General features: G+C 37.0%; 1 protein-coding gene across 1 annotated transcript; it reads left to right on the top strand.

Moving 5' to 3' along the window:
* Positions 1–2951: 2951 nt before the first annotated feature.
* On the top strand, positions 2952–23977 carry EXO1 (exonuclease 1). Its single transcript, XM_042017186.1, has 13 exons — positions 2952–3474; positions 5771–5890; positions 6787–6910; positions 7581–7718; positions 7938–8150; positions 9484–9671; positions 10512–10608; positions 11181–11397; positions 12350–12602; positions 14194–14659; positions 15164–15265; positions 18604–18797; positions 20660–23977. Exons 1-13 carry the CDS (start codon positions 3314–3316, stop codon positions 20799–20801), a joined length of 2415 nt encoding a protein of 804 aa, XP_041873120.1. The 5' UTR covers positions 2952–3313; the 3' UTR covers positions 20802–23977.
* Positions 23978–27321: the final 3344 nt, after the last annotated feature.

Below are 27321 nucleotides of genomic sequence, written 5' to 3'. Positions count from 1 at the left end.
ACCTACGAAGAAAGTGGGAGATTTTCCTGCCTTTGCACCTTCGAAAGTGAAACTGAACTGCCCCTTGCGCTCGTCTGCAGCTGAGGCTGTGTCCCAGGAAGCCTCCAGGGGCCAGGCTGAGCCATGCAGCTACGAGGAACAGAGGCTTCAGCAGCATGGATGTATGATTTTACAACGACAGATAACAAGAAGGGAAAAAAAGTATGCACTGGGATACCAGGGCTTAGCAGGCTTTTGTTCTCTATACTGACATTATGTTTCCAGAGATAAAAAAAAAACTTGCCACAAGTAGCACAGCCACACTTAAGCTCAGAATAGCTAATAAACTAATATAATCAGCATATCTAAACAATGTTAACTAGATAATCTAGGTTTTTAATAACTTTACTAACACTATTTTCGTGATAAATGAGCTTTTAAAAATATTTCCTCTGCTACTAAATATAGTTTAAGGATGTCATCCTCTAAACTGCTCTCAAGTGTGTATGACTGTGTTCGTGAATTTGCTTGTGGTGTTAAAGCCTGGCTTCTTAGCTAAGCTAAAAAAAGCTGTGAAAATGTATAGTCCATAAATAGAAATTTCAATAAAAGGCAGATAAAGGGTGCAGTGAATGTAATACTGCCACCTATCAGAGAGAAATCAAATTTCTTTTCTAAGAAATTGATTAGTCAAACTAACTGCCAAACCAACTTTTTGAAATAAAAGTGATTAAATTCTTAAGCAGTGAATAGTAGCAGCAATAGTAAATATACTATATATACTACAATATAGTAGCAGTTATAAGAAATTCACTGAAATTTTGGAAAAATTAGTATAAACCAGCCACCCAGTCTACTAATATCACCATAGCTGATGGTCTGGTTGTGAGTTTCAGCAAAGTGCCCATTTTCATTCTGAGTATTTTAATCTACCTCATGAAGACACTTCCAGCTGTACCAGACACTGTACAGAAGAAAGTTGAGCAAAAATCTGTAAGATGTCCTTGTCCATTGTAGTGCACAGTGGGGACAAAATTAATTTTGCTTTACTTGTCTGTGTAAAGGTTAGATGTTTACATCAGACAGTGATCCCATTTCCTCTCTTTAGAAGAGCTGTGTTGAGAAAGAAGCAGTTCTAGAGGTACTTCAGTGTACTTATCTTGGGCACCTATCTCATGTTTCTACTAGGGGTCAACAGGGCTATACTCAGAATGGCTCTTCTTTTTTTTATTTTATGATAGAAAACAATTGAAAAGAAAACAAAATGTTTCTGCTCTACTTTTTACTTTGAGATCTCTTTAAAATGTATTCTGCAAGTCACTATTACAAAGCTGCCTAAGGAAAGAAAATACACACAGCAGAGATTTGGCATAGTAATTTCTAGTCTTACCAGCTCTCCAGATAGAGGAACTACTTGTGAAAGAAAATAATTCTATGTATTACTACAAGCTTTGTAACTAATCATAATGTGGTGCTGCTTCCCTGTTTCATCTGGTACCTATGGGAAATAAAACTGCAATACTATGGTATTCTTCAAAGGAATAATGCACCAAAATGTTGCCATCTGACTACTTTCTTCCAAGAGACACCGTTGAACTTAAAAGATCAGTATCTTTAGCCAGTTTTAAGTCAATATAGCTCTACTGAAACCAACAAAGCCTTTGACTCATTGTATCATTGTATTCTGTTATTTTATAGAAGTTATGAGATGTCATGAGGATGGGTCATACTGGTTCATACATGGCTGAAGATATTCATAATAAACTTATTGTTAAGGCATGTTGTGCTAACTCTTCAATTCCAAAGTATCCATCCTTTCAGGTGAAGGAATTGAAAAGGAAAATCTGAGCTAAGCAAGAGTTGTGTAACTCTGGCTTTCTTCAATGCAAGTTTATTGGCTCCAATGCTTCTGAATCTGAGGTTCACGTTAGGACTGTTTTTAACATAATTTACAGAAAGTAGTCAAAAGTATATTTAAGTGAATTGCACATGAGATTTTGAATGATATTGGTACATTACATTGTCTACTCTGATTACTGTTCTTCCCATGAGCACAGCAGTTTGATAGAAAAAGAAATGTCAGAAGTGATAGAAGAACATATTCGTAAGAGAAGTGAACCTAATCCAAATACAATTCTAACTGCGATTGCATTTAAAACTTGTTGAGTGTGTCATATATAGTCAGAATCACGGAGTGGAAAAAGAATTGGCAAAGTAGAATTCAGTCAGTATTTTCAACATTAAAACATCTTATGCTGTCACTGTGGCCAAGTTATTTCTATGTGTTTCTTAGCTGAGAAGTTGTAATTCAGATGCGCTCTTTTCAGAACGCATTGATTTGAAGCTTTGCTGTCTGCTTTTCTACACTGTTGACTGAGTCATCCATATAACCGAGTCAAAATATCAAGGAACTGTATCGACTTCAAAATGGCACAAAGAAAAAGAAGCTCTTATCTGGTAGATATAGGCCTACGTTTACTTACTGCAATTTTTGTTTTTATTTATGCAAGCATACACACCCATATGTTAACTGTCAAGAAAAAGAACCTTTATCACATAATAGTAAGTTTGACCATCCGTTCATGAATTAACCCCAGGGTTTCAGTGCTGCAACAGTAACATCTGTCCCTCTCTTGATCCTTCGCCGTCAGTGACTCGCGTCAGCCCTTCCCCTCCCCTCCCGCTGGGTTAGCTGCAGTCCTTTGTCCTGATACAATTCTGTGCGGCCTTTTGATTTCAGCGTATTTCATGTTTATTAATAATGTCACGTTCGTCGTTGTTAGCCACGAGCTGTGTCAGCCGCACGCCCGCTGTCACGAATGCTGTCAGGAATGGGCTGTCCCACGGCGGCTCAGGCCGGCCGCGCTCCAGCCCCGGCCCCGCCCGCGCGGGGCACCATGGGGATCGTAGTCCCCGCGCGCGGGGCGGGGCCACGGCGCTCAGCGCGCGCTGCTTGAAAGCGCCGGGCGGCCGCCGCGCGCCACGGCCGAGCTGAGCCGGACTGGGCCGGGCCGGGCCGGGCCGGAGGAGCCGCGTCTGCCCCGGCCAGCGGAGGCGAGAGGAGGCGCGGGCCGTGTCCCCGCGTCTTTCGGTCCCTCTCTCGCCCCACTCCCCGGGCAGCGCCGGACCGCAACGAGGTACAGCCGCTGGCGCCGCGTGGGGAGGTGGCCCGAGCTCGGGTGCGTGGGGGCACCCGCAGGAGCATCTCGTGGCCCTGGCACGGCCCGGTGCCCCGTCTGTGAGCTGACCTGGCGGCCCTCGAGCGAAGATACATAGCACAAAGCACTCGGCTTCGTTCTTTCGCCTTTCCTTTTTTTCCCCGCTCTGCGGCATCATGGGGATCCAGGGCCTGCTCCAGTTTATCAAGGAGGCTGCCGAGCCTTCCCACGTGAAGAAATACAAAGGGCTGACGGTAGCTGTGGACACCTACTGCTGGCTGCACAAAGGCGCCTATGCTTGTGCTGAAAAGCTGGCCCGAGGAGAGCCCACAGATATGTAAGTCTTTCTTACACTTAAGTCTCGGCCTTTCTGCAGATTAAAGTTTTGTTAACTTGGTGTTTCTTGAACTAGTAGTTTATCTTCTTACTATTGGTTTTGAATTCTCAGTTGAACTCTTTGGAATTGGAAATTTTTGGCGATAAGTGAACAGCTTTCCAGCTGTGCAAAATAAAATAATATTAAAGTATACATTGGGAGAAAAACTGTCAAAAATATTTTTTGGTTAAAATACCATTGACTGTGTCAGGTTTTTTCCCTAGCATGTGTCGCTCTCAACTATAATCTAATTTCTCTGATGAAATTCTGTACATGCAATTCTTTAATTTCAAGTTTAATATTATTTTTAGGCATCTTTTTTGTATGCAGAGAGTTTGTAAATACTGCTGTGACAAAGGTCATAATGATACCAAGAAATTATGAGAGATGTGTTGTGCTCTGAATAAAGTGTAAGATATCTTGCTTAACATACTACGTTTTTAGTTAAAGTAGCTTTTCTAAAACACATTTACACAGTTATATTTCTAGGGAAGGAAAAGCGCAAAAATTGTGGTCATATGTCAAATTCAACTCCACACCTTAGATCAGGTTTGCATAATTTCTTGCCCATCTCTGAAAAAGTGGGTTGGACTCTTGTTTTAGATTGAATATAGTTAAGTTTGGAAGGGACCACTGGATGTCATCTCATGCACATTACTCAAGATTGTGTCCAGATGGCTTTCAAATATCTCCAGAGAAGAAAGAAACTCTAAAACCTCTCTGGGCAACCTGTTTCAGTGCTCGGTTACCTGCACAGTAAGGAAGTTCTGTTTATATTCTAGTGGAATTCCTGTGTTTTGGTTGCTGCCTCTTGTCCTATTGCTTGGCACCACCCAGGGGACCTTGGATGCATCAGATGTTTGATTGGAGGCAAGAGAGAGTTGGTGCAAATGGATTCAAATATTTACTCCTGCTTTTGTTGATTTGGAGAACTGTGGAGTTTCAATCCAACCCTGCCTTGAAGATAGTGGAGGTTCCTCAGAGTCCTGAGAATAGGATACACTTCAGTTGAGGAAAAAATTGACTGTCAGGAGAAATATTCATAGTCATAGGAAACTTTGGAATGGTTGAATTTAAATACATGAATACTTTATGGGCAAATCTCGTTTCCATGCACATATGATCCTAGACTGGCACCTTAACTATAGTGTAGAGTCCTTTCACACTTTAAAATTCATCCGGATGAAGGTATTATATAGCTACAGTGCTATTTGCTCCTGTACTTCAAAAATCATAGTTATTTTTGGTAGCTCTAAATCTGGTTTCTTCAGTGCTCATATCCTTGCATTCTAAATGCTTCTAAACCCCACTCTCCTTCCCCTCTCATCCTCTATTGATGAGGTTGCTCTTGCTGTTTCAAACAGTGTCCTTAAAATAAAAAAATCCTGATTTTTTTTTTTTTAAATTGAGCATCATTGCAATGTGCTTGGTTAAGTGTTTACAGCAGTTATTAGATTTTAGTTCTGTGCTGCTGATAAAATTATCTCATACAGATCTGTAGAAATAACAGGTAAGAAGATGAGCGGTCTGAGGGAATAAATTACATCTGGAATTCCCTATGAATATTTTTTCAAGGGATGGGCTTCGAAGCCAGTGGAGGATTGTTTCCTGGTCCATATACCATCTTCACAGTTAGTGGGGAACTTTTCTGTCTTTTGGAATATTTTCAGTGCTGTGCCTGTATTTTTAGTATGGGAAGATATGTTTGCATGTCTTGTCCGTAGGATATATCCACTATCTGGAGAGAAGAGTGGATAGTTCTGCAAGAGAGATTTAATAACCGCATCACTTCTGCCAGCTCTACAAAAGTGCATTTAGTCTGCCTTTCTGGTGAGAGGTCATGTACTGACTGCTTTTCTGCTTTCTGTTTCCCCGGCCATTATGAATTGAGTTGCTGAAAGTAAAAAGATGATCCATGTTTTAACTGTTCAAGTTTTTGTCAATGTGGAATCCTAATGTAGCAAAGTCAAACTCAATTATACTCGAATTCTTCATCTTGTCTAGGAGAGAGGAGCAGTCAGTCCAGTTCTGAACTGGGAGGTGGACTGTTTCTCTTGGTAACAAACCCAACCAAACAGCATTCAAGTGTTCTTACTTTTTTGTGATACTGGGGAAATATACAGCCTGTTACGATTTTTGAACAATAGTTAGTCCTAAACTTACAGTTCTCCTTTCCTGCAAGTGGAAAATATGTATTAGACTTGTGATTAACAATAGAAGTTTATCTTTCTTATGTTACTTTTGTTTTTGTTGATAGTTATGTAGCTTTCTGTATGAAACTTGTTCATATGCTCCTCTCATTTGGAATTAAACCAATTTTGGTATTTGATGGATGTACCCTACCCTCTAAGAAGGAAGTGGAAAAGGCACGACGAGAGTAAGTACTGAACTGTATTGATTTGCAAGCAAATCAGTTTTATCACTACAGTAAAAATCAAAAACCCTCAAACTTCAGCTAGGTAGTAAGCTCTGGTAAACCCCCCTGCAATATAATGTGATTTCTTTTAATTTATGGCTACAATCATACAAACTTCTTAGAGGTTTTATTCCAAAAATAGAAATGCACTTCATCAATGAAAGCCATTTTATAGAGGAAGGAAGTAAACCTTTGAGCATTAGTTCCTGTAATGTGTTAGAGGCTTTTAGTTCACCCGCACTTGTGATCTCTGGACAAAAATACCTTTTCGCAGTCTAATTTTGTTTTAAAATAGCACCCCTTTCCTCATCTTTCTCTACAACTAGCAAGATAAACCTGTTTCAGATTTGGATTCAGGTCCCTCTAAATGGGACTTTTTACTGAAGCTGTGAGAATTTTTCAGTCGCGGTTGTTATTTATGAATTCTCATGAGACACGTGCTTTCTTCAGCGTGAAGTGTACAGTTTCCGATATATGAAATTAAGTAAATTAGGTTCTCTGTCCTCTAAATCAATAAGTATCTGGTGTCAGACACTCCCAACTCCCATTAAATCTATTTTACTGCAAGCTGAGAGTGGGTACATTTCTTCTTTTACACTGCTGATTTCAGTTCCTGATTTGTCACTGTTTTCTGAGAAAATATTATAAATTTCAGCATTCAAATCTAGTTATCCTTGTCAATACAATGACTTAGTTATCTAATTTTCTAGTTTTAAAAAATTATGCAGTAGCCCAGATTTGGAAGGTGTTGGAATTTTTTCCCCCTTTCCTACCTGTCTTTCCTAGTCCTTTCTGCTGTTTGTCCTTTTAAGTGAAAAATAATCTGAGATTGGTGGTTATTTTTGTCTTTCTTTTAGGAAGCGTCAAGCCAGTCTCCTGAAGGGGAAACAATTGTTGCAGGAAGGGAGACTGTCAGAAGCTAGGGAATGTTTTGGGCGCAGTGTAAATATTACCCATGCTATGGCTCATGAAGTTATTAAAGTAAGTTGGCAACGTTGTTGATAATGCCAGTTAAAAAAAAAAAAAAAAAACTATGCAATAGGTAGCATATCCTACTCTGCATTTTTGCAGCTACATCACTACCTCTTCTATATAGACAAGAGAAGTATTCCATCCTGCTTGTTACTGGGTTGTGTTAGGCACAACTAACAAACTTGAAGTTAATTATGTTCATTTGTATAAATAATAATGATGTGTTGAACAAAATACATGTCTTCTTACTGCTATGAGCTGAATTTGTTAACATCTCTGTTTTACTTTTGCTGCACAAAAAATAATCAATTTTTTTAATATACATTTTCCCTTGTCTAGTTTCTGAGCATAGACTACAGAAAAAAATTTGGCTGCTTAAAAACTGTTCTAGTAGTTTTTTGCTGTACATTCAATGGAGTCATAGGATTTTATCAAAACAGTATTAAATTTGTTTCAGTGTGGTTCTCCTTTGTTCAGAATATAACTTGCATGAGTTTGAAGCTGCCACCTGTGGTCAGATGCAATGACCATAGTGTTACAGGCCAACCCAGGAAAGGTTGTTTTTGTAAACCAATATATATGGATCTAAACTGCTTGAAAGTTGTTTTTGTTTTCAGATCTCTTAGGGGATTACTGAAAATTAATGCAAAGTATGTGTATGCTTCTTGTTTACATACAGGCTGCACGAGCCCAGGGAGTTGATTGTATTGTTGCTCCTTATGAAGCGGATGCTCAGCTGGCTTATCTTAATAAGACAGGCATGGTTCAAGCTATAATTACAGAAGACTCTGATCTCTTAGCTTTTGGATGTAAAAAGGTATAGAAGAGAATACTAATGGCCTTTACCTCTTGCTGATACCTGAAAAACAGAGTTTGAAGTTGCCAAATATGTTTGATGTATGGATTAACTCTTCTGCAGTAAATGTGGGAAACAGAAGAGATGAGAAGAGCGCTTTGCCTCTGTTGTTTCCACCAAGTGCAATGAACCAGCTTATATGGATGAAAATTACTATTTTCGCTTCCTCTTAATTTTTAGGTGTTTCTGAAAATTGATAAGTTTGGAAATGGACTAGAGATAGATCAAGCTCGACTAGGAAACTGTAAGCAGCTTGGAAATGTATTTACAGAAGAGAAATTCCGCTATATGTGTATTCTTTCTGGTTGTGACTACCTCCCATCAATTCATGGAATTGGGTTAGCTAAAGCATGCAAGTTAATAAGATTAGCCAACAATCCAGATATTATAAAGGTAAACTCAGTTTTGCTTTGTGTTTTGGTTTTTTGGGAGCCTATATCAGTATATATGAAATTTAACACTCAGTTGAAAATATGAAGGGTTCTTGACTTCCTGCATTTTTGAGGAGAATACTAAAAAGTAATTTTTACCTGTGCTTATAAAAAAGATGCTGAACTAAACTTAAATGTTGAAGCTTTTATATATTTATAAGAAATACACCAAAGTAAACTTAGATAAAGAGTTGTTCTAATCCTTCAGTTGTATATTCTGTTTGAAGGGAAACTTAATTTTTTCTAAGACTTTGGATTTTTCCCCCCCCTCATTACCACTTTCTTTTGTTTCTGCAGATTAGTTACTGGAACTGCTAAATGAACTGTTACTTTTGTATAAGTACATATTTATCTGTGGGGGGGGAGGAGTAGGGATTGGGAATCTTAGTTAATGATGTATGTATGGATATGGACATTTCTATATTAAAAACAGTATGGAAGAAAAGTGTGATATGATGCAAAACAAATCACTATAGGGTGTTTTTTTCTTGTCCAATGTATGAAATTTTAAAAAATCTCATATTAGGAAATAAAAAGGCTAAGAGGGGCGGGAGTAATTTCTCTGTGAGTAGTAAGGGATTAGAGAGGTTAAGAGCTAATAAGAATACCTCATGGGGCTGTCCTGGAGGCAGGTAAATCTAATCCAGAAAAGCATTTTAGTATGCAGTTTAATTAACTTAGTGTGTTGTCTTCTTTCTCAAATTGCTTGTGTGTTTTAGTGTATTTTTTTTTCTTTCATAGACAAAGAACTATGATTTTTCATTTTAAAATGTTTTTTATCATATAGAGCAGACATCAAAGCAACTGGTTTGGCTTTTGTGGAGGTAAAAAGGGAACTTTGAACTTTTCCCATGTAAATCATTATTTGCTTTAATTTATCTCTGAGTAATATGCCAGGGTTTATTCTGGTTAAGTTCTGCTTTTGTTTCCTTATAAAAACACCCACATATTGCTTCTATGTCCTGATAATATGAATGATAAAAATTTGATGTGCATTAGTTTAAACAAATACACCTTTAGGAGATTATTTGTTTTTCTAATCACATTTTGTATTTATTTATTTACTGAACAAGGAATTATAAAAAGTTGTGTTATTTACGTGATTGGAAACAATCTGAGTGGGAAAATAATGTACGAAGTTCCATTTTCTTTCCTTTCTAAGATGAATCGGCTTGTTGTAGTAGGACACTCATTCTGCATTTAATTACAAGCAAATATAATTAATAATTGAAATGTATTTAGCCTTTTGTGTGAACTGTTGAAATGAAACAGTTGAGTAATTTCTTTTTTGACAGGTTATTAAGAAAATGGGGCAGTACTTGAAGATGAATATAACAGTACCAGAAGAATACATACAGGGTTTTACACGAGCTAATAATACATTCCTGTATCAGTTAGTTTTTGATCCTGTCAACAGAAAATTAGTTCCTCTGAATGCATATGGAGATGATATTGATCCAGAAACACTAACTTATGCAGGACGGTATCCTTTGTGTTGAAACAGCAGAATGGGCAAATAAGGGTGAGCTGATGTGGTATCTTTTAATTTTTATTGTATCTGTGGTGTACTTAGATTTTTTTGTTGCCTCCCTGCTGTTGACTAAAGCCTGGCTTTTCTGCAGTCTTAAACTTTTGGGGGGGTTTCTTCTTTTCTCCTTTGCTCTGATTTTAATCAATTTTTTAAAAGTGCAGGGGGTAGCTAAGTGACCTATCATTGATACATTGTTTTAGGCAAAAGTTATTGATATTTTTTTTTCTCTTTAGAAAACAAATTGTTAAATACAGGTTAAACATAAACTCATTGCTGTATGGCTGTCTTGAATTTCTGCCTGTGTTGTATGTTACAATCTCTCCCAGTTTAATTCTTCCAATTTGTGTTCAACTCATTCTCTAATTTAACATTTCCTGTTTTACCAGATCCCTCTTCCTATACAAGAGAGGTAGCATTTTGCCACATCTGTGCAACGTAAATTTCAACATGGAAGATTAGGAAAATGAAGGAAAGGGGACTGTTGATGTAGTTACTAGCTTTGTATGTTCAAGCCACCTCATCTCTGGCATTTCCAGAAATTAGGAAGGAGAAAGTTGCTGCCTCTCCTGCTGATAATTGAAGGATTTAATTTTGACTTTGATGACTTGCCAAGGAGTGCAGATCTATTACAATTGCTGTACATCATATTGAGCCAGGAGCAGTAGTAGTAATCGCTTTGGCCCAAATGCTCTTTAGACCAAAACTGGGAGAGCGGCTGTTCTAACTTTCATGGTACGGTTGTTGAAATACAATGTAGTGTTCAGATATTTTCCTTTACTGTGATGGGAACAGACATGTTGGTGATGATACTGCTTTTCAAATTGCCATTGGCAACATTGATATTGGTACAATGGAGCAAATTGATAACTACAGCCCCGACACGGCACAGGTAACATCTTTGTTCTTTGTTAAGAATTCGATGTGGGTCTGAACGTTAACGGGAAAATCTGATTCAGTGTTATCCACAAATGAATTTTCAGTGAAAGCTATTCTGGCATTACAGAAACTGTGTGCTCCCACACACATAATTCTCACTCTTTCTAAAGGTAAAGTTTTATTTTTCATGGCATTTTACTTCAATATTTGTTTTACTTCCAGACACTTTTGGTAAGTCCTTAAATCTATTTACAGAAGTGAATGATTTAAAGAGAGAATTCTCAGTGTTTTGGATTTCTTCCAAGAATAATCCAAAATTGTTTTCTTGAATAAAAAAAAAATTTAAACTTTAAATTTGGTCTGAGATGAGCAAGTAGTCACTTGTGCCATATTGAAATGGAGACATCATGGCAGCACAAAAAGAAGCACGAAAAGCATGAGAATTGTGAGAACAAAAAATGGTTTATGTAGAGTATATCACTAGATGTCCAAATGTCAAAGTGTCCTTCCTTGTATGCTAAGTCAAGAAATCATATATAGAAGGCAAGATTATAAACCTATGTCTTGGTTTTTGTTTTTTTGTAGCCTGTGCAGCAGAGAAGTTGTGGGTGGAATGACCGACGTGATAATCGTGTAAATAGCATTTGGAGCAGAGAGTACAAGTTTGGCCCCACTGAAGATACTGCTCCTCCTAAAATGCATTTCCCAGAGAAACCAACAACCAAAGGGATGGAGAAGATAATTAGTGTTAAAGGACTAAAGCTTGCAGGCAAAGAGCTCTTGGCAAAAAGGCCAAGGAGTGGTATGTTTTTATTAAATAAGTATATGAATAACAGTAGAAGGCTGTGGGAAAAGAAAGGATTTTATCTTGTACTTTATGGTATGAGACTTCAGAGGCTTAACTCATAACTGTTATTGTCTGTATTCTGTTTTCAACAAACTACAAGACTAACAAGCCTAGATAATGATTAAGGGTGACAGCAAACTTTCAACAGGACTTGATTTTAACTTTCTTTGGTTTGCTATAAAACTCTGCTACAAATGGTTTACTATAAATTTCAAGCTATGTTCAATACAATTTGTATTTTGATATAGTTTTGGTTTTAATTTCTATCTTAAAATGGCATGTGAAGAAGTTAAAACAGCCTGTTTTTCCTAGCATTGATATTAGGTCAGAGAGAACATAAAGAATGTTTTCTGTACTCAGACTGTGTAGCCTCCGTCCCCTGTATAGGTGTTCTTTATGCCAACTTTTTCATTTTCTCTAGTACATCTGTGATATCTTGTCTTCTATACCACCTGAGTTATGCGTGCTCAAATAAACAATGAGCTTGTAATAGAAGAGGCACTTTTTTGTTCCTGTTGTGCTTTATCTAATATGTTAAGTGTTTTCCTCTGCTTCCTTTGCTTTCTGATTATGCTACTAGGGCTTTATTTTTTTCCTTTGTTACGCATGATATCTTCCTAATCCCTCACTTATCAATGTCTGTAGGTAGTTTAGCAATTTTCAATCAAATGCAGTTTCATTCTACTTGTTCTGCCTTCATTCCGTCTACCTTTTCACTGAGTTATTTTTAAGGCTATGCACTAGAAAACAGTGGTGTTAAAGACATCTAAACTGTATTGTCAATAATGTTCTTACCAGACCTTACTAATATTTTTAAGCCTGTGAGAGTAAATATGTAATGTTTAGTTATCTCATAACTGGTTAATTGTAGAATGTGCTTCTACAGTGATGCTTAAATTGTCTTTAGATTCAGAAGAAATCTCAGATGGAGATCTGTTGAAGCAATACTCGTTTTCAAAAACAAAAAGAATCAAGAAGGAGAGTGATGATGGTCAAGCACAAAGGAGTGTGTCAGCAATACAAAGCCTTGATTCTCCAGGGAATTCCATCACTCAAGAAAGCTCTAATTCCTTGCCCAGAGTTAGAAATAAATTCGCTTCCTTTTTACAAAGGAAAAACAAAGAGAAGGATGTTGTAATTGTTCCAGGAACAAGAAGCAGGTATGCTTATATCACATTTTCATAAGTAGCAAAATACTATTTGCTGTCCTGGTTGCTAAATAGCCCGAATACTGAAAATAGGAAAAATGCTACCTCAGACTTTTTATGCAACTGTATTGCACCTGAGCCAAGATGGAGGCTCCTTTGTGCTAGGCATGCTATCTCTTTGTGAGTTAGATAATGTTCACTTTTTACTGCAGAAGTGAAGGCTGAGACTTTTCATAGAATCACAGAATGGTTTGGTTTGGAGGGGACCTTAAAATCATCTCATTCCAACCCCCCTGACATTGTCAGGACACTTTTCACTAGACCAGTCTGCTCAGAGATCCATCCAGCTTGATCTTGAACACTTCCAGGGATGGGGCATATGCAACTTCTCTGGGCAAGCTGGTCCAGTGCATCATCACACTCACAGTGAAGAATTATTTCCCAATATCTAATTTCAACCTTCTTCAGCTTAAGATCCTTCCCTCTTGTCCTGTCACTACATGCCCTTGTGAAAAGTCCCTTTCCAGCTCTCTTGTAGGCTCCCCTGTAGGTACTGCAAGGTGCTGTAAAGTCTCCCTGGAGCTTTTTCTTTTCCAAGCTGACTTTCTCAGCCTGTCTTTGTAGGAGAGGTGCTCCAGCCCTGTGATTAATTCAGTGATCAATACCTCTGGATATCAAAATTAATTAGGAATTGGCTGGGGTTTTTTTCCAGGTAAAGAACATGTGATGTATCTCAAAAAACCAAAGGCAGCTACTTTGTGGCAAATATGTAAGCAGCGAGTGAATACATGGACTTAAGTTGACAGGGCCTTTTGTTTGTTTCAGTAAAGCTAAACCTGGTCGTACTCTGTGACAAATACCTATTCTTACCACATCCCATTCAGTTGACATTGCTGATCTCTGCAGCAGCACTTTGAGAAGAGGGACTGTGTTAGGTTTTTTTTCATTTAGTCACATTTGGCCACAGCTACTTGAATTTGTTTTACAAAACACTATCACAAATAAGTCTATTATTGTGTAATTTTTATCTTAAATAATCTGAATATTTTTGAGCACTGTAATTTTATGGAGCAGTCTGAATACCTTAGTTTCAAAGCACACCTTTCTGAGCTGGGAGTTTTTGAAAGTATTTTTTTATGTTGCATCAAAAATTAATAGTTGTGACTGATGATAGATTCTTCCCTAAATCTGTGCTCAGTATTCTCAGGAGCTGCTGTGATAGCATAGGAAAAAAAGTAGTAAGGTTCTAGTTTCCTTGATAAGTGGTGCTGAAGTATTTCACTACTGCTTAGCTTTATCGTTAATTAATATATTCTTAAATTCTGTAGGATTTCTAGATGTTTCTCTTTCAGGTGAAGAATCTTCTTAGTATTTCAGTCAATTAATGCCGTTTTTACAGATACTTTTTCCTACTTTTTTTTACTGTTATTTGCTAAATGTGTCCCTTAGGGACTCTTCCCATTGCCAAAATAATTTGTCTGGAAGTATACCTGGAAAATAAAATTGACGGATAGAGACAATGATTGGAGATGACATACTCATTTGCATAACTTTCTTCTCCCTTGCCTTTTTTTTTTTTTTTCCTTTTTTTTTTCTTTTTTAGGTTTTTCTGCAATGATGCAGTTACATTTGACAGTACAGCAAAGAAGGATGATGGTGATCTAACTCGAGATGCTGAGCAGGATTGCCAGAAACAGGAAACAGAACATGTAGCAGAAGATGTTTCTAGGTTTTCAGAAAGTGAAAAATCATCAAGGACTGTCTTTAAACCTCCTGGAGAAATGCAGAAAAGTTGTTTCCAGTGGTTTAGCAGCCTCGAAAGTAACTCAGGAAGTCTTGGTCCATCTCATACTGTATTTTCACAGCAGTTTCACCAGCAGAGAAACAACTGCATTGTAACCCAGGAAGATCAGATTAATGGGGCAGTGTGTGATGAATCAGAGGAAGAGTCCTCCCCCTTAATAGAACTGGAACAGTCATCCCAGTCTCACGGGTCTTGTGAGCCATCAGAATGCAGTTTGGAGTCTTCAGAAATCCTGCAAGTGTCCAACAACAGCTCAGGTGCAAAGGTAAGAAAATTAGACATTGTTTCAGCATTTGTTTTCACTTTAAATTATAAAAGAAATTATGCAGTGAAGTCTCCTTTTCAGAATGGTGCCCTACAGATGATGTAACTTGTGCTAACAAAATTTGTCTCTAAACAGAATCACAGAATGATCATATTCTTATTAATGCTTAACGTAATTGTATAGAATGGATTGAATATAGCTTAAATGAAGTCTGTTCTCTGGTTTTAGTTTGCCTTCAGTCTTTCTGCTGCTATCACTGCAGTGGCTCATAAAAACACCTGGTAGGCAACCTTTGGCTCTCTGCTTTTAGTCCCTGAAATGCTTTCAAAAAGCATATGCAGGCCTTTGTAGTGTTGCTAAAAAGTACAGGTTTTTGTATGAGTTCTCAGAACTGCTGAAAACATTATACCTTAAAGTGTGTGTATATATACGTAGATATGAAAACATATATTGTGCTTACAAAAAGGCAACCTGTTTTGAAACCAAATCAATTTTCTCTTTAAGGAGTCTGATTCCAGTTCAAAACTGGATGATGATCGATGTGTTCTGTCTCCACTATTTTCTGCTGTTCAAACTGGAAAAAAAAATACAGTCATAAAGACCAAGGTAAGAATTCCTCGAACTTTATGAGCTTTACTAAACTCTGGAAATCAGAGTTTCTACTAGTACATTTTAGAACTTGTAATTAAAGACTTTTGCTTTGTCTTGCCAATATTTGCATTGCTTTATTCTTGTTCATCTACACTGGAGCTGAGGTGAAATATAACCACCTGTGATTGATAACCAAGTTGCAATGTGTTTGGGGATTTTAAACACTTTGGTGTAAAATAAGCTAAGGCAAGAAAATCCACTTCAGGCTTAATGATATAAATGGCAGTAGTGTTCACAGTCCAGATACGGTCACAAGACACAACTGTAATTTGATTCCTCTGTGGTTTCTGAGATGTCTAAGAATAAACTTGTGTTCCTTGTCTTTGGGACATTTCTAAAAGCTTGATACATTTGTCTAGTTGATAAAACTTCTAAGGCTTTAACAGCTCTGACTCCTTAGGTGTTGCCATTAGAATTGGCCAAAAGATGAATAAGTAACAGGAAGATGTTTTCATCCTACTATGTATATGCCTACTAAGTTTTCTTATAAACAGACTAAAAGTCACAAGCTTCTCTCTGCCACACAAGAATATCGTGTGGTTTGTAAAATAGTGACATCTTGTGGTTATTGTTAGGAACTTACTTGTTAAGGAGAGATTAACATTTGTATTTTGGAGCATTAACATTTTTCCTGCTTTTCCTCAGCAAGACTGAGCAAGGAAATCGTCCTGGCATTCAGAATTTTATTACTTTGGTTTTAAGGCTGTATTTAATATTTTTGACATTTTTTGCTCACCTTGGAAGGTATATTGGGAGAATGAATACATTAAATATTGGGGAATCACATTATGGAAGTACTGATATAATATAAGCATCATGTAAAAACAAAATTTCATCATGGTTGGAGCTCTTCAGTAAACAAAAACTGATGAAAATCTGTGAGGACAATATATTGGGTTTGTTTAGAGCAAGTGGCTAGTAGGAGGATTTCCCCCACTTATTTCTATGGCCACGAATTCTCTGTTTTTCCTTTATGTGCTGGTAGTAATAAGAAGGAATTACAGCAGAAAACTGGCTTGGCCGAAAACTAACCTGCCAGCAACAGCCAAAAGGTCTGTCATATTGTAACTTGGACACACCCAGACTCTTGTACTCCTGGGAGTTGTAGACCAGTAAGACCATAAAGATAAAGAGCACCACTTTTGTCTCAGTTTTCTTTTAGAATTTACTAAAGTCTTGTTAGGGTTCTTACTAGGATCCTGCAAGTGTAAAACAGGGGAAGTGTTTGCTGGTGTTAAATACAGTAGAACATACCAAAGGGAAAAATGAGTTGCAGATTTAGGGAAGAAGCAGTTAATCACTTAAAGCATAATTTATTCTGATGTTCATAAAGTGAATATCAGCTATGTAGATTAAGTGTAGAGAAACTTAGTAACTGGGGAGGCAGTCTGAAAAATTTGTCATCTCTTACTGTGGTTCCAAACCAAAATGTGAAGTGCTACCTATTCAATTCTAATATCAAAACTAATAAAAGCTTTTTACTAACAAATGCTTATGTGATTCTGAGCTCCCTAAAACCTCATGTTTATTTCTGTGATACTATTTCAGCTGTGGTTTTTACTGCTAATTATTTTACACAATTGCTGTGAGCTTAGCAAAGAGGCTAATGTTGATAATAGAAAAGAGTGTTCTGCTCTAGCTTTAAGTTTCTTAGCAGGTGTTCACCATGCAGCTTTGCCTACTTTTGGGTTAGCTAAATTAAGTTATAACTGATGTAATTCGGTACTACAGAGATACATAGGATTTGAGTGCCTTCACGTGTTGCAAAAAGGTTGAAGTGATAAATAAAAAGCAAAATACTATAAAGCAGGTAGTTTTAAGATTTTATTTTCTTCTTCCTAGTGTTCTTGTTCCAGTTTTTAGCTTACATTCTAAACACTTTTTCCCTCCTTGGAATACTGAGATCTGCTTAGTATATTGTGCCAGTTTGGCCAAATTTAGAAATATATTCTCTGAGAGAAGGCAGGTCACCACCCTTCCCTCACCAGGTTCGGGAAAAAATAAATTTTCCTTGAAGGAAAGTGAAAGAGATAAAAACTATTTATTTACCAAACACACGGGAAAAGGATAATAATGCCAAATAATAAAATCCCTCGCTGTGGGGAAAAAACCTGGGAAAGTGTCAGAGTCCTCCCTTTGGTCTCCTTGGAGCTGGGGCTTGGCCCAGGGCCAGGCCCTCTGTGCTCGGTGGAAAGTCCTCCCGATGTGCTCTGGTATTGAAGCAGTCCAGCAGAAAAGGGAGAAAATCCGAAATTCCAGGGAAGGAAAGAAAAGTTCAACTCTCAGTCTCTCTCTGGAGAAAAGGAAACTGAAAAACTGGCCAGAAACTGACCCAGCAGCAGCAAGCCAGGTGCTTCCTCACTCCCCTGCCCACAGCTGGGAAAAAAAGTCTCTATCTCTGTGTGACCTTGAACAAGCTGCAAACTGCTTTGAAAAAGTTTTGCTCAGTTTTTTCCTTCCCCCTCTCAGGCTCAGTTTAGAGGCATAGAAAGGCACAAGAATTAATTCCTGGGCATAGGGCAGCGATACGGGATACACATCATAAAGTCACCCCAAGACAAGGTAGAAACAATGTAATTTCAGTAATAGAATCATGGAATCACTAAGATTGGAAAAGACCTTTACGGTCAGGTCTAGCTGTCAACCCAGCACCACCATGTTCACCATTGTACTGAATCCTGATGTACTGTATCTACACAATTTTTGAACGCTTCCAGGAATTGTGATCCTGCCACTTCTCTGGGCAGACTGTTCCAGTGCTTTACAACCCTTTGCAGGAAGAAATTTTTCCTAATATCCATTCTAAACTTCCCCTGGTGCAACTTGAGGCCATTTCCTCTTGTCCTATTACTAGTTGCCTGGCAGAAGAGGCCAACCCCCACCTGGCTACAGCCTCCTTTCAGGCAGTTGTTGAGAGTGGTAAAGGTTCCCCCTGAGCCTCCTTTTCATCAGGCTAAACACTACGAGCTACCTCAGCTGCTTGTCGTAAGACTTGTGCTCCACACCCTTCACAGCTCCATCACCTCTCTCTGGGCCCATTCCAGTGCCTCAATGTCTTTCTTGTAGATAGGGAGGCTGGTTTGCCAGTTCTTACAGCTGCAGTATGTCTTATGTTTGAAATGCCATTTTTTAGATTATAGACACTGTCTAAATACACTTTGTTGTGGCATTTCAGATTGCGTTATCTCAACACAATGTAAAGCGCTTTTTTGATTATAAGCTTTGCAGCATAATACCTGTTGCTTGCAGGTTGTCATTTTAACCATGTGTACTGCAATATTAAAATCCCACAGGTTCCTGGATTACGTAAATCCAGTAATACAAGGTCACATATGGTAACAAAGCTCAAGACATTGATACCAGCTAAAGTAAGTGGACTAAGCAGGAAACTGTCACCTCTGCAGAAGAGAAAGGACTGTGATACTGAAAATAAGCTGGGACTGCAATCCACTATTGGTGAACTCTGGAAAAGCTTCCAATTTAAAAGGTGAGTTGCTTTAACCCTTTACTTAGTACCCTGCACACTTTTTTCCCAAAGAAGCAATTTTCTAAGCAGACCTACATGTGTTCTCCATACAACTCAATAAGGGTAATAGTGCAAGACTAGATATTTTCTACATACAATTTATAACTTCCTAAGCTTGATGTAAACATGAAGCATGGGTTTTGGTAAATAAACTCTTAGAATTACTTTTTTCTTTCTAACCAGGAAAAACTCTCAGGTAAAATTAATTTACTGAATTTTATTGATAAGTACATTTAGTTTACCATAATTGATATGAAAATCATTGCCATTGTTTGCCATCAAACACCAAAAATCATTTATTGATCTAAATGCAAAAGCTGCATAAAAGTTGCTAAATTTAGTTGAATACAAGGTTGCTTCTACTAGACTCTGTGTCCCTCACATTTAGAGATGGCTGATTGTCAGAAGTGTTCTGCTTTCAAGATGATGGTGAATTGATGGAATATTTCTGTTAGCTGGAGTATCTGGCTGCAAGAGATATTCTTGCACATTATAAAATGCTATTGTTTTTCCTTGTGGAGATGACTTGTCTAACTTGAAGTTTCTGCAGATAGGTTCAAGGTTTGAACTTGAAGGGCAATGATTATTTTAAAAATGTAAAACAGAACCTGAAGTGTAGGTATTCTAACTCACACTATCTCCATGGGCTCAGGTAAAAACTCCTGGTGGCGAAGTTTTCCCAGCTTTAAGTGGCAATCTCAGCTTTGAATAAATAAGTCTTATTTAAACAAAATTATTTTTACTAACTTGAAACCAAACGTTCCAAATGTGAGTGGAACAAAAGTATTCTTTGCACTGAGTAGTAAATGTTGATACTGATAAGCATGTGTTAACTCAGATGAATGTATTTTAGTAAGTTTGGGCCTTAGGTTATTGTAAACATACAACTGCTTTCTGTTTAAAAAATATTACTTGTGGTATTTACATTTTTAGAAATCTTACTTTTTATTATCCTCCTTATGGGTGTAAGAATGACTGACAGTTTCAAGGAAGAAGTGAAAGTGTTTGTGCATTTATTGCTTGACCTCTGTTTGGGAATGTCTGATCAGAGTCGCTCACACAGAGAAAATTCATATATTTGGATTTATCCAAATACAGGCCGATAGAACAGTGTGAGCCTAGGTGGCACTCTCTGCTGATGGTTGGAAGACTAGGTTCCCACCATGCACATTTTAGTCATGCAGTTTTGGTTGGTTTGTAACCTCTGGGTGTTTATACTGGGGATATATATTTTTGCATTACTTACTTCTATATAAGCAATAGTTTATTAGCTTTTAGGGGATTTTTTTTCTCAACACATTTCACAAAATTGGGGGTTTTTACTGCTAGGACTTGCTTAGCTCTGAGTATTCTTTATTTTGTCAGATTTTAAGATGTTTCTTAATTAGCCTAATGTTTTAACAGTTACATTACCTTATGGCAAATAAATCATGTGGGACACTAATCTGTTCTCCCTTAATGTCAAGACTCACAGGATAGAGATATAGAGATATAGAGATATCTATAAGACTACACTTATTCAGAAGACTTAAATGTCAAGGAGGCATGTACAAACCAGAGTAGGATGGTGTGCATACAGTCTTTCATAGATAAAGCTAACAGCTATTATTCTTTCACTTTCAGTGAAGTTGTTCAGTTGTACTAAAATTGAAATCAAAACTGCATCACAAATTTTTATTTTGTACTTATTCATAGGTGGAGTGGGTAGTTAGGTGAGGGGTCTTGCTTTGTCTTAACCTGTGTATTCTTACTCGCCTGTGGTTAGAAAAACAAAATATCATATAATTCTTTCGTTTTGTTTTGTCTTTGGTTTTTTTGTGCAGAGAGTATGAAAAACTTCCTTCTTGTAGAAAGTCAGATCCTCTGTCTCCAATCAAAGATAATATACAGCTCACTCCAGAAACAGAAGAAGAAATCTTTAATCATCTGGAACGTAGTCATGTTCAGAGAGCTATATTCCAGTGAACTGCACACTGTTCACAATGGGAAGGATTTTTAATCATTGTCAAAATTTACCTTTTGGGTATTCCATCATTATAGAAAAGATTCTTTAAAAACCAGCTATATACTTTAGTCTGACTAGTGATTTATAATCTCTTTTATAAAAGCATGAATTCAAAGGTACAGTTCTATACTGTTTGGAATAAAATAATTCAGATTCCTCTGTTCTCTTATTCAAAGTCCCCATGCTGAATTTTTCTCCAAACACTTTTTGTTGCCCCTGGGCATTTTATGTAGGTCTCACATACAATCCAAGTTTCTACAACAGCAGCAGAACAAGTTTGTGCCTTAATTTTTAATAGTTAATAATTTTTTGCCTCTTTCTTTTTTCCTCTTGAGGCTAATCTGGCTTCAAGACAGGTTTAAAACTGCTGTTAAGTGTGCATAACAGTCTGCAGTATACTTCCAGCACTGATAACTATTTCTTTTCCCTATAAGGTAAGACTTGTTCTCTCAACAGCTAGCTTTCTGTTTGATATAGTTGTGTTGGTGGTGGGAATAACTTGGAGTCTGCAGAAAGGAATATCACAGATAACTGATCCCCAAATTCTCACATTAATAGAATGATATCCAAAAAATATGTGTTTCTCTGTTTAACCTGCCTGTTTCACATTTGTATTCTTCTCCAACAACAGACACCCAAAATACCAGTCCTCAGAGGTAGGGTTACAAAATAGCATTGTCATCACAACAGGCCAAGCTTCAGTGTTCAGCTAAAGGGAAAGAATGCAGGAGACTGGAGTCCTTGCTGTGTTTGACTGAATTACCATTAAATAGTATGATGAGATTTCAGATTTCTACATTAAAAATCAGGATTTGAGTCAGTGTAAAGGTACGTCTGAAAGTTTTCCATTTTTAGGAATGGATAGTATTTCTTTCTGCAGCAGATAAAGGTACAGAAAGATATCTTAACCTGTGAAATATCTTTTCCTTCCTGAGATTAATACTTTCCCTCAGCCTTTGAGATTTTGCAAGAGTTTCAAGTTTGAAATTACTATGAGAGGCAGAGGTTTCTTAGGTTGCAATGTACTTTTTTCTCTCTCTAAGAGAATTTCCATCTATGAAACTAAGGTGACCAGCTGAATTAAATTACAAAGTAGCTGCTTAAAAGAGTATGTTTTGCACACATTTGTGGGATCAGCCCTCTTATTTCTGCATTTGTGTTGAAGGTACAGGATAGAAGGAATTGAAGTAATGATTTTCTAGGACAGGCTTTAATACATGCACCACTAGAAAATGCCTACTCCTTTAATGTTGCTCTTCAGTGAGAATTCTCTCAGGTATGACATTACTAATATAGGCCAGCAATAAACGTTTGTGTTTCCAGTCACAGAGCTATTGTCTAGGATGAATCTTTGTGTTCCTACAAATACAGTAAAAATGACAGAATGAATCTTTGAAGGGAAAACATAAAAATAGTTAATTTTCATCCATTGCTTATTTATCAGTGTGCAAGTTTATTTTGTACAGTGCATCCTTGCCTTTTTCCTGGCCCTTCAATCAAAGGGCCACTTGTTCCTGCTTTAGTGGCTCATCATAAGAGACAAACTACTTCTTCTTGTACTATCAAGGACAGGTAATTTTAAGGGATTATCTTACATGCAAGCTACATTGTATGTTCTTAAAGCAGATTTCTTAAAAATACTTCTGTATAGTTTCTGATTTGTGTTTTGGAGGTCTTGGATACTGACTTCATGTTACAGGGGATTCTTCTCAGGAATAGAGGCATCTGTTACATTATGTGTAAATATGTAACATGTGTAAGCATATAATAGCATTCAAGTTTTATACTTTTAATGTGGAGTTATTGTGTTGGTGTCTGCTCTGTGGAAGGTACAATAACATAAATGCAAATGAATTTGTGCAAGACTTTATTCCTGAGTTTAATAGGGTAAGGTAATACTCTCTAGTAAAAATAATTAAGTAGCAAAATAGGAGAAATTATTACAGGTTTTGATGGCCTGGGGAGGATAAAATATAACACCATGAAAAAGAAGAAAAAAAAACATGGAGGAAGGATAGTTTGGTGATTTTAAAAAAGTAGGCATTTAAAAGTTGGGTAGTTGGAAAACAAGAAGTGAATAGGAGGAATTGAAAGCAAATGGCAAGCAGAGGCATGACTTTGTGTGTTGCTTGCTTTATAATCTCATAAAATACTAAGTATACCTTTTTAATATCTGTAACCAATATTTCTAATTTTATCAGCAGGACTTTAGAGTATTCTTACAAAATGGATGACATTGCTATACCATATTAAAAGGGTAAATCGGTCCCAGCAAAACTAAATTTACTGATGGTGGTCATATCAAGCTTCACTTTTGAAAGTGCTGGCTGGCCATTCCTTCATCAGAATGCCCATGTGACCTATAATATTCAGTATCACAGAGAATTACTGTGAGATTGTGTGATCATCCAGATCCTGTAATGGTTTTGAACATGTAGGTAAATGACTTGCCCAAATTCAACTGAGTATTTCTGCTTAAATCTCTTTATTCCTTCTCATATCAATACAGTACTTACAGTCATTTTTATGAATGCATGTGAACAGGGATGTTTTGAGGTCAATTAGCAGCTGTTAGCATATTTTTTTTAACAATTAGCTAGTTCTGTTAACTAAATACAATTTTAGATATTTCACCTCACCATTTTTTTTCTTCAATGAAGACAATTTTAAATTAGCTAGTGCTAACTTTACTATATTAAAACCATTTTCATTAGCAAACACAATGACCTTCAATGTTCACCTGAATTACAGTGGACTTTTTTTTTTAAAGTTTTAGCTAGAACTAAATAACCTAAGTATTGATTTATTAATAATTTCTAGAGTAAATATAGAGAACACTGACTTCTTAGATTATGGTTGCTAAATACGAGAAACCATTGACCATTTTTGATAGGTTTTTGTTTGGGGATTTTTGTTGTTGTATGGTTGTTTTTTTAATAAGGTAAATTGCTAAGCAAAGTACCATTCAGTTAATGGTCTAAAATCGGATATAAACTAAGCTGGATTGTCCTGTGTCCAATATTATATGAATGTTCAGAGACTTTAATAAGCTAATATTTGTATTGGCTTAAAAGTCTCCTTCTTGGAGGTCAGTCACAGTGAGAACATCCATCTTCTCACTAAACTATAAAAATGATACAGTTTTGGAGGCTTCTGTGGTTTGTCTTGTTTCTCTTGGTTTCCTGTGTCTGGCATGCACATTTTGCCAATGCCAGAATCCTGAAGTGATCTGTTGGACAAATTTGTCTGACAATAAAGACCAAGAGACTTGGTCAGTTTTCTTCATGCTAATGTAGATTTTACCCACTTTGATTTCATGACATTACTAGCTTTAGCTATGCAAGAATATTATGTTCCTGTGTTCTGGTCAGTATTTTTAAGTCAAATTTCATCTAGCTTTAGAGAAGAGGAAAAAAAAAAGCACACCTACTGGCAGTGCTTAGCTGAATAAATACAAACCACACATAAATATCACTGTATTTGTACTAGTGCATCTTTTGCATACCCTCAGGTTTCTTTTTTAAACAATTCTTTAAAACACATAAAAGTTTTGCATAACAGAGAAGTTATGGTAGTCAAAGTGTAGTTTGGGGGTTTTTTTGGCTGCCATTATGCTTTCTCCTCAGCAAAAATAATACGAAAGACTTCTCTTCTTTGCCCTAGCCCCCATTTTGATTTATTTATGTATTAAACCATCAAAATGTCTTCTGCTTATCTGCTTTTTAAGCCAGCAGTGACAAGTGGAGAGAAGGAATTTTGTGAATTTTCTGGTAAAGTTCCAGTAGTCTGCAGTAGCAATTTCCTCAAAGTTAGTGATTGATTGGTCTGTCTTCAAAGCAGTCCACTGAAGATTTCTATAATTTCCCAGGTTATAGATTTATTATTCTAATCTTATTTTCTCAACCTTGAAGGTAGTTCACTGACGTCATTATTTGTCTTCCGGGCAATAACACTGATTACTGAACTTTACAGCTATGAATTTCTGTTTTCATTCTCTCTTTTAATTTTTAGACTTGCTTCGTGGTACTGGCATGAAAGTGGAACAGTAATTTAAGATATATTTATTCTACCTTTCCTCCTCTATACCAAAGGATAATGTTTGATCTGCAGCCCCACTTTCTTTTTCCCATGCAAAGTTATACAGCTACAATAGGCACTAAGAGACTGTGAAACTAGATGGCTGAGAAAGTTCAATTTTACCTGAGACTCACTGACTTCTGTGGTTCAACAGAGGTATTTAAAAACACCAGCCCAACATGCTGAATTTGCTTCGTGTTTGCCCAGTACCAAGTGTAATAGACCACTGACCTCTGGCAAGTATTTGAAAGACAAAATCCTTCAAATTCTGGTAGAAAATCTCATTAAGGTCTGTTCCAAATCTTCTTCATAAACTACAGTACAATTTAAGGCAACACAGCAAAGTAAGAGTAAGGGAGGTGTTACCAATGATTAGAGTGAATATTTAGACTACACTAGTCTTAGGGCATTAACTAAGACTATTTTTGTAACCAAATATAAATAGTAAACAGCACATTGCTACCTGTAAAGTCTTAGAGCTAATAGTGAATACAAATTAACAAACATGTTAATTTGACTTTCATGAGACAGTGTTTCAGCCTAAATGTACAGAGAAGTATCAAGACTTTGTACTATGTAACGGTGCGCAGCTCAGAAGGTTTGGGGGCTCAGGGTGTTCCTTGGAGGCAGGGCTCTTGCTGAATCCAACCCACTCACTACCTGTGTCTAGAAAGCTGGGTAATATTTATTGCTATGTTAATTAAACACAAAATAGGATAATTGCCATCCATATCTGAAAACCATGTGTGCCTTGCTTGAGGATCTGAAAATAGGGACTATTTTGCACAGTAAATCAGAGCTTACTCCTGATTTGCTGGCACGCCTCATAATAAAGTAAAAGACATTTACAAATTTCTGGCCTTAGGACCCTGATCACAAATCTATACCTGAACCCAGCTTTCACAAGGAAAGACTCTCCAAACATATATTTTCAGCTGAACAGTTCAAAAAGCTCCCACCACTTACCAAGTATCACCAAATTTAAGCCAAATAAAGCAGTTCTGGTGTACAAACATTTTAGGCAAGGTGTGTAAAGTACTTCTTCCACTCTCCTTGACACTCTCCAGTAGCAAGGAGTACTGTTTTGGGCACCATGCTTGAAGAAAAATGTAGACACCCTGGAGACAATCCAGGAGAAGTAAAAAGAATGAGCAACAGTCTAGAAGGCAGTATGAGGGAGGGTGGAAGGAATTGGCATTGTTTAGTCTAGAGACGGGAGGACTAAGGAAAGATGGGATGTCAGCCCATAACCATGAACACTGTTTCTGCAAAACAGAAAATATCAACTATAGATTGGGAGAAAAGTAATGAAAAGAATGCAGCCGGGGAGCTTCAGTCTTGTGGCTAAAGTAACTTTCCTTAGAGTGGTTAAAGGCTTAATAAAGTTTTCTAGCTACATTTCATTTTCAGTTTAGAAATTCAATAGTGAATCTGCAAAGATGTGAACCACAAGTAAACTCTGTATATAAGCTGTAACTTCTAGGCTGATTCAGAAGCCTTAACAATAAACTCTCTAGGATGTCTGGAAGATTTTCTGTTTAACAAGTGCCTGCAGTAAGTCATGCCCATGTAGGATGACGGGATACTTACTAGCTGCTGAATGCAACTGAGTTGAATGTAATTGGTGCTAAGTTTATAAGTAGCAGGACTCTATTTTTATTTGGGTTTTTATTCCATTTTTCAGACCAGCAAGAAAATCTCCTGGGGTTGTAGTGGTTCAATCCCAATTTTTCTTTGAATTTTTTTCTTTTTGTGGGCCACTGAACAGAGGCATTAATTTTGCTCACAGTCATAGTAGTTAATTTTGTGTAGGATTTGGTCCTCTTTCTATTCTGAATCTGTAATGTTTCCAGAATTGAAAAGTGGCTTTAGAAACTTTCAAACCAGTTGCTCTGAATCTTTTTATGCTTAATGAGGAAACTGATTTTTCTTTTTTGTATCAATCTTCTTCAATTCTGAATGTTTTGGAACAGAGTTTTCAGCCCTGTCTTATTGCTCCATTCCTACTCCTTTCTAGGGATCTAAACAATAAATTCACTAAAGACTAACCATTTTAGCTATAAACAAGCTAAATCTAGGACATTGCATCATTTTCTATGATTGAAAATTCATAGAAATTAAAGGACATTTTAGGCTCATATCCTTCTGAACTCAAACTTGAAATTTTATACTTCCTTTGTGGAGAGAAGTGTTTATATTACTCACATTTACTTTATTTGTATTTCTAGAGACCTAATAACTCAGCAGAGACCATTTACCAGTGATTTGCAAACACATCTAGTCAGAAAAGAGGATCAAGCTGGGCTCCCATCCTAGAGGGCTACTAGAAATCATCAGATATGGCAGGTAGAGGAAGTTACTCCATCACAATTCTATTTTACTTGATATGTTATATTGTGCCAT

Source organism: Corvus kubaryi, unplaced genomic scaffold (assembly GCF_017639235.1).
Source record: "Corvus kubaryi isolate FWS band 111438036 unplaced genomic scaffold, C.kubaryi_AGA036_p1.0 split3-73, whole genome shotgun sequence".
In the NCBI taxonomy this organism is placed as follows: Eukaryota; Metazoa; Chordata; class Aves; order Passeriformes; family Corvidae; genus Corvus; species Corvus kubaryi.
The sequence above is the reverse complement of the archived record's forward strand: the minus strand, read 5'-3'. Positions and strand labels throughout refer to the sequence as shown.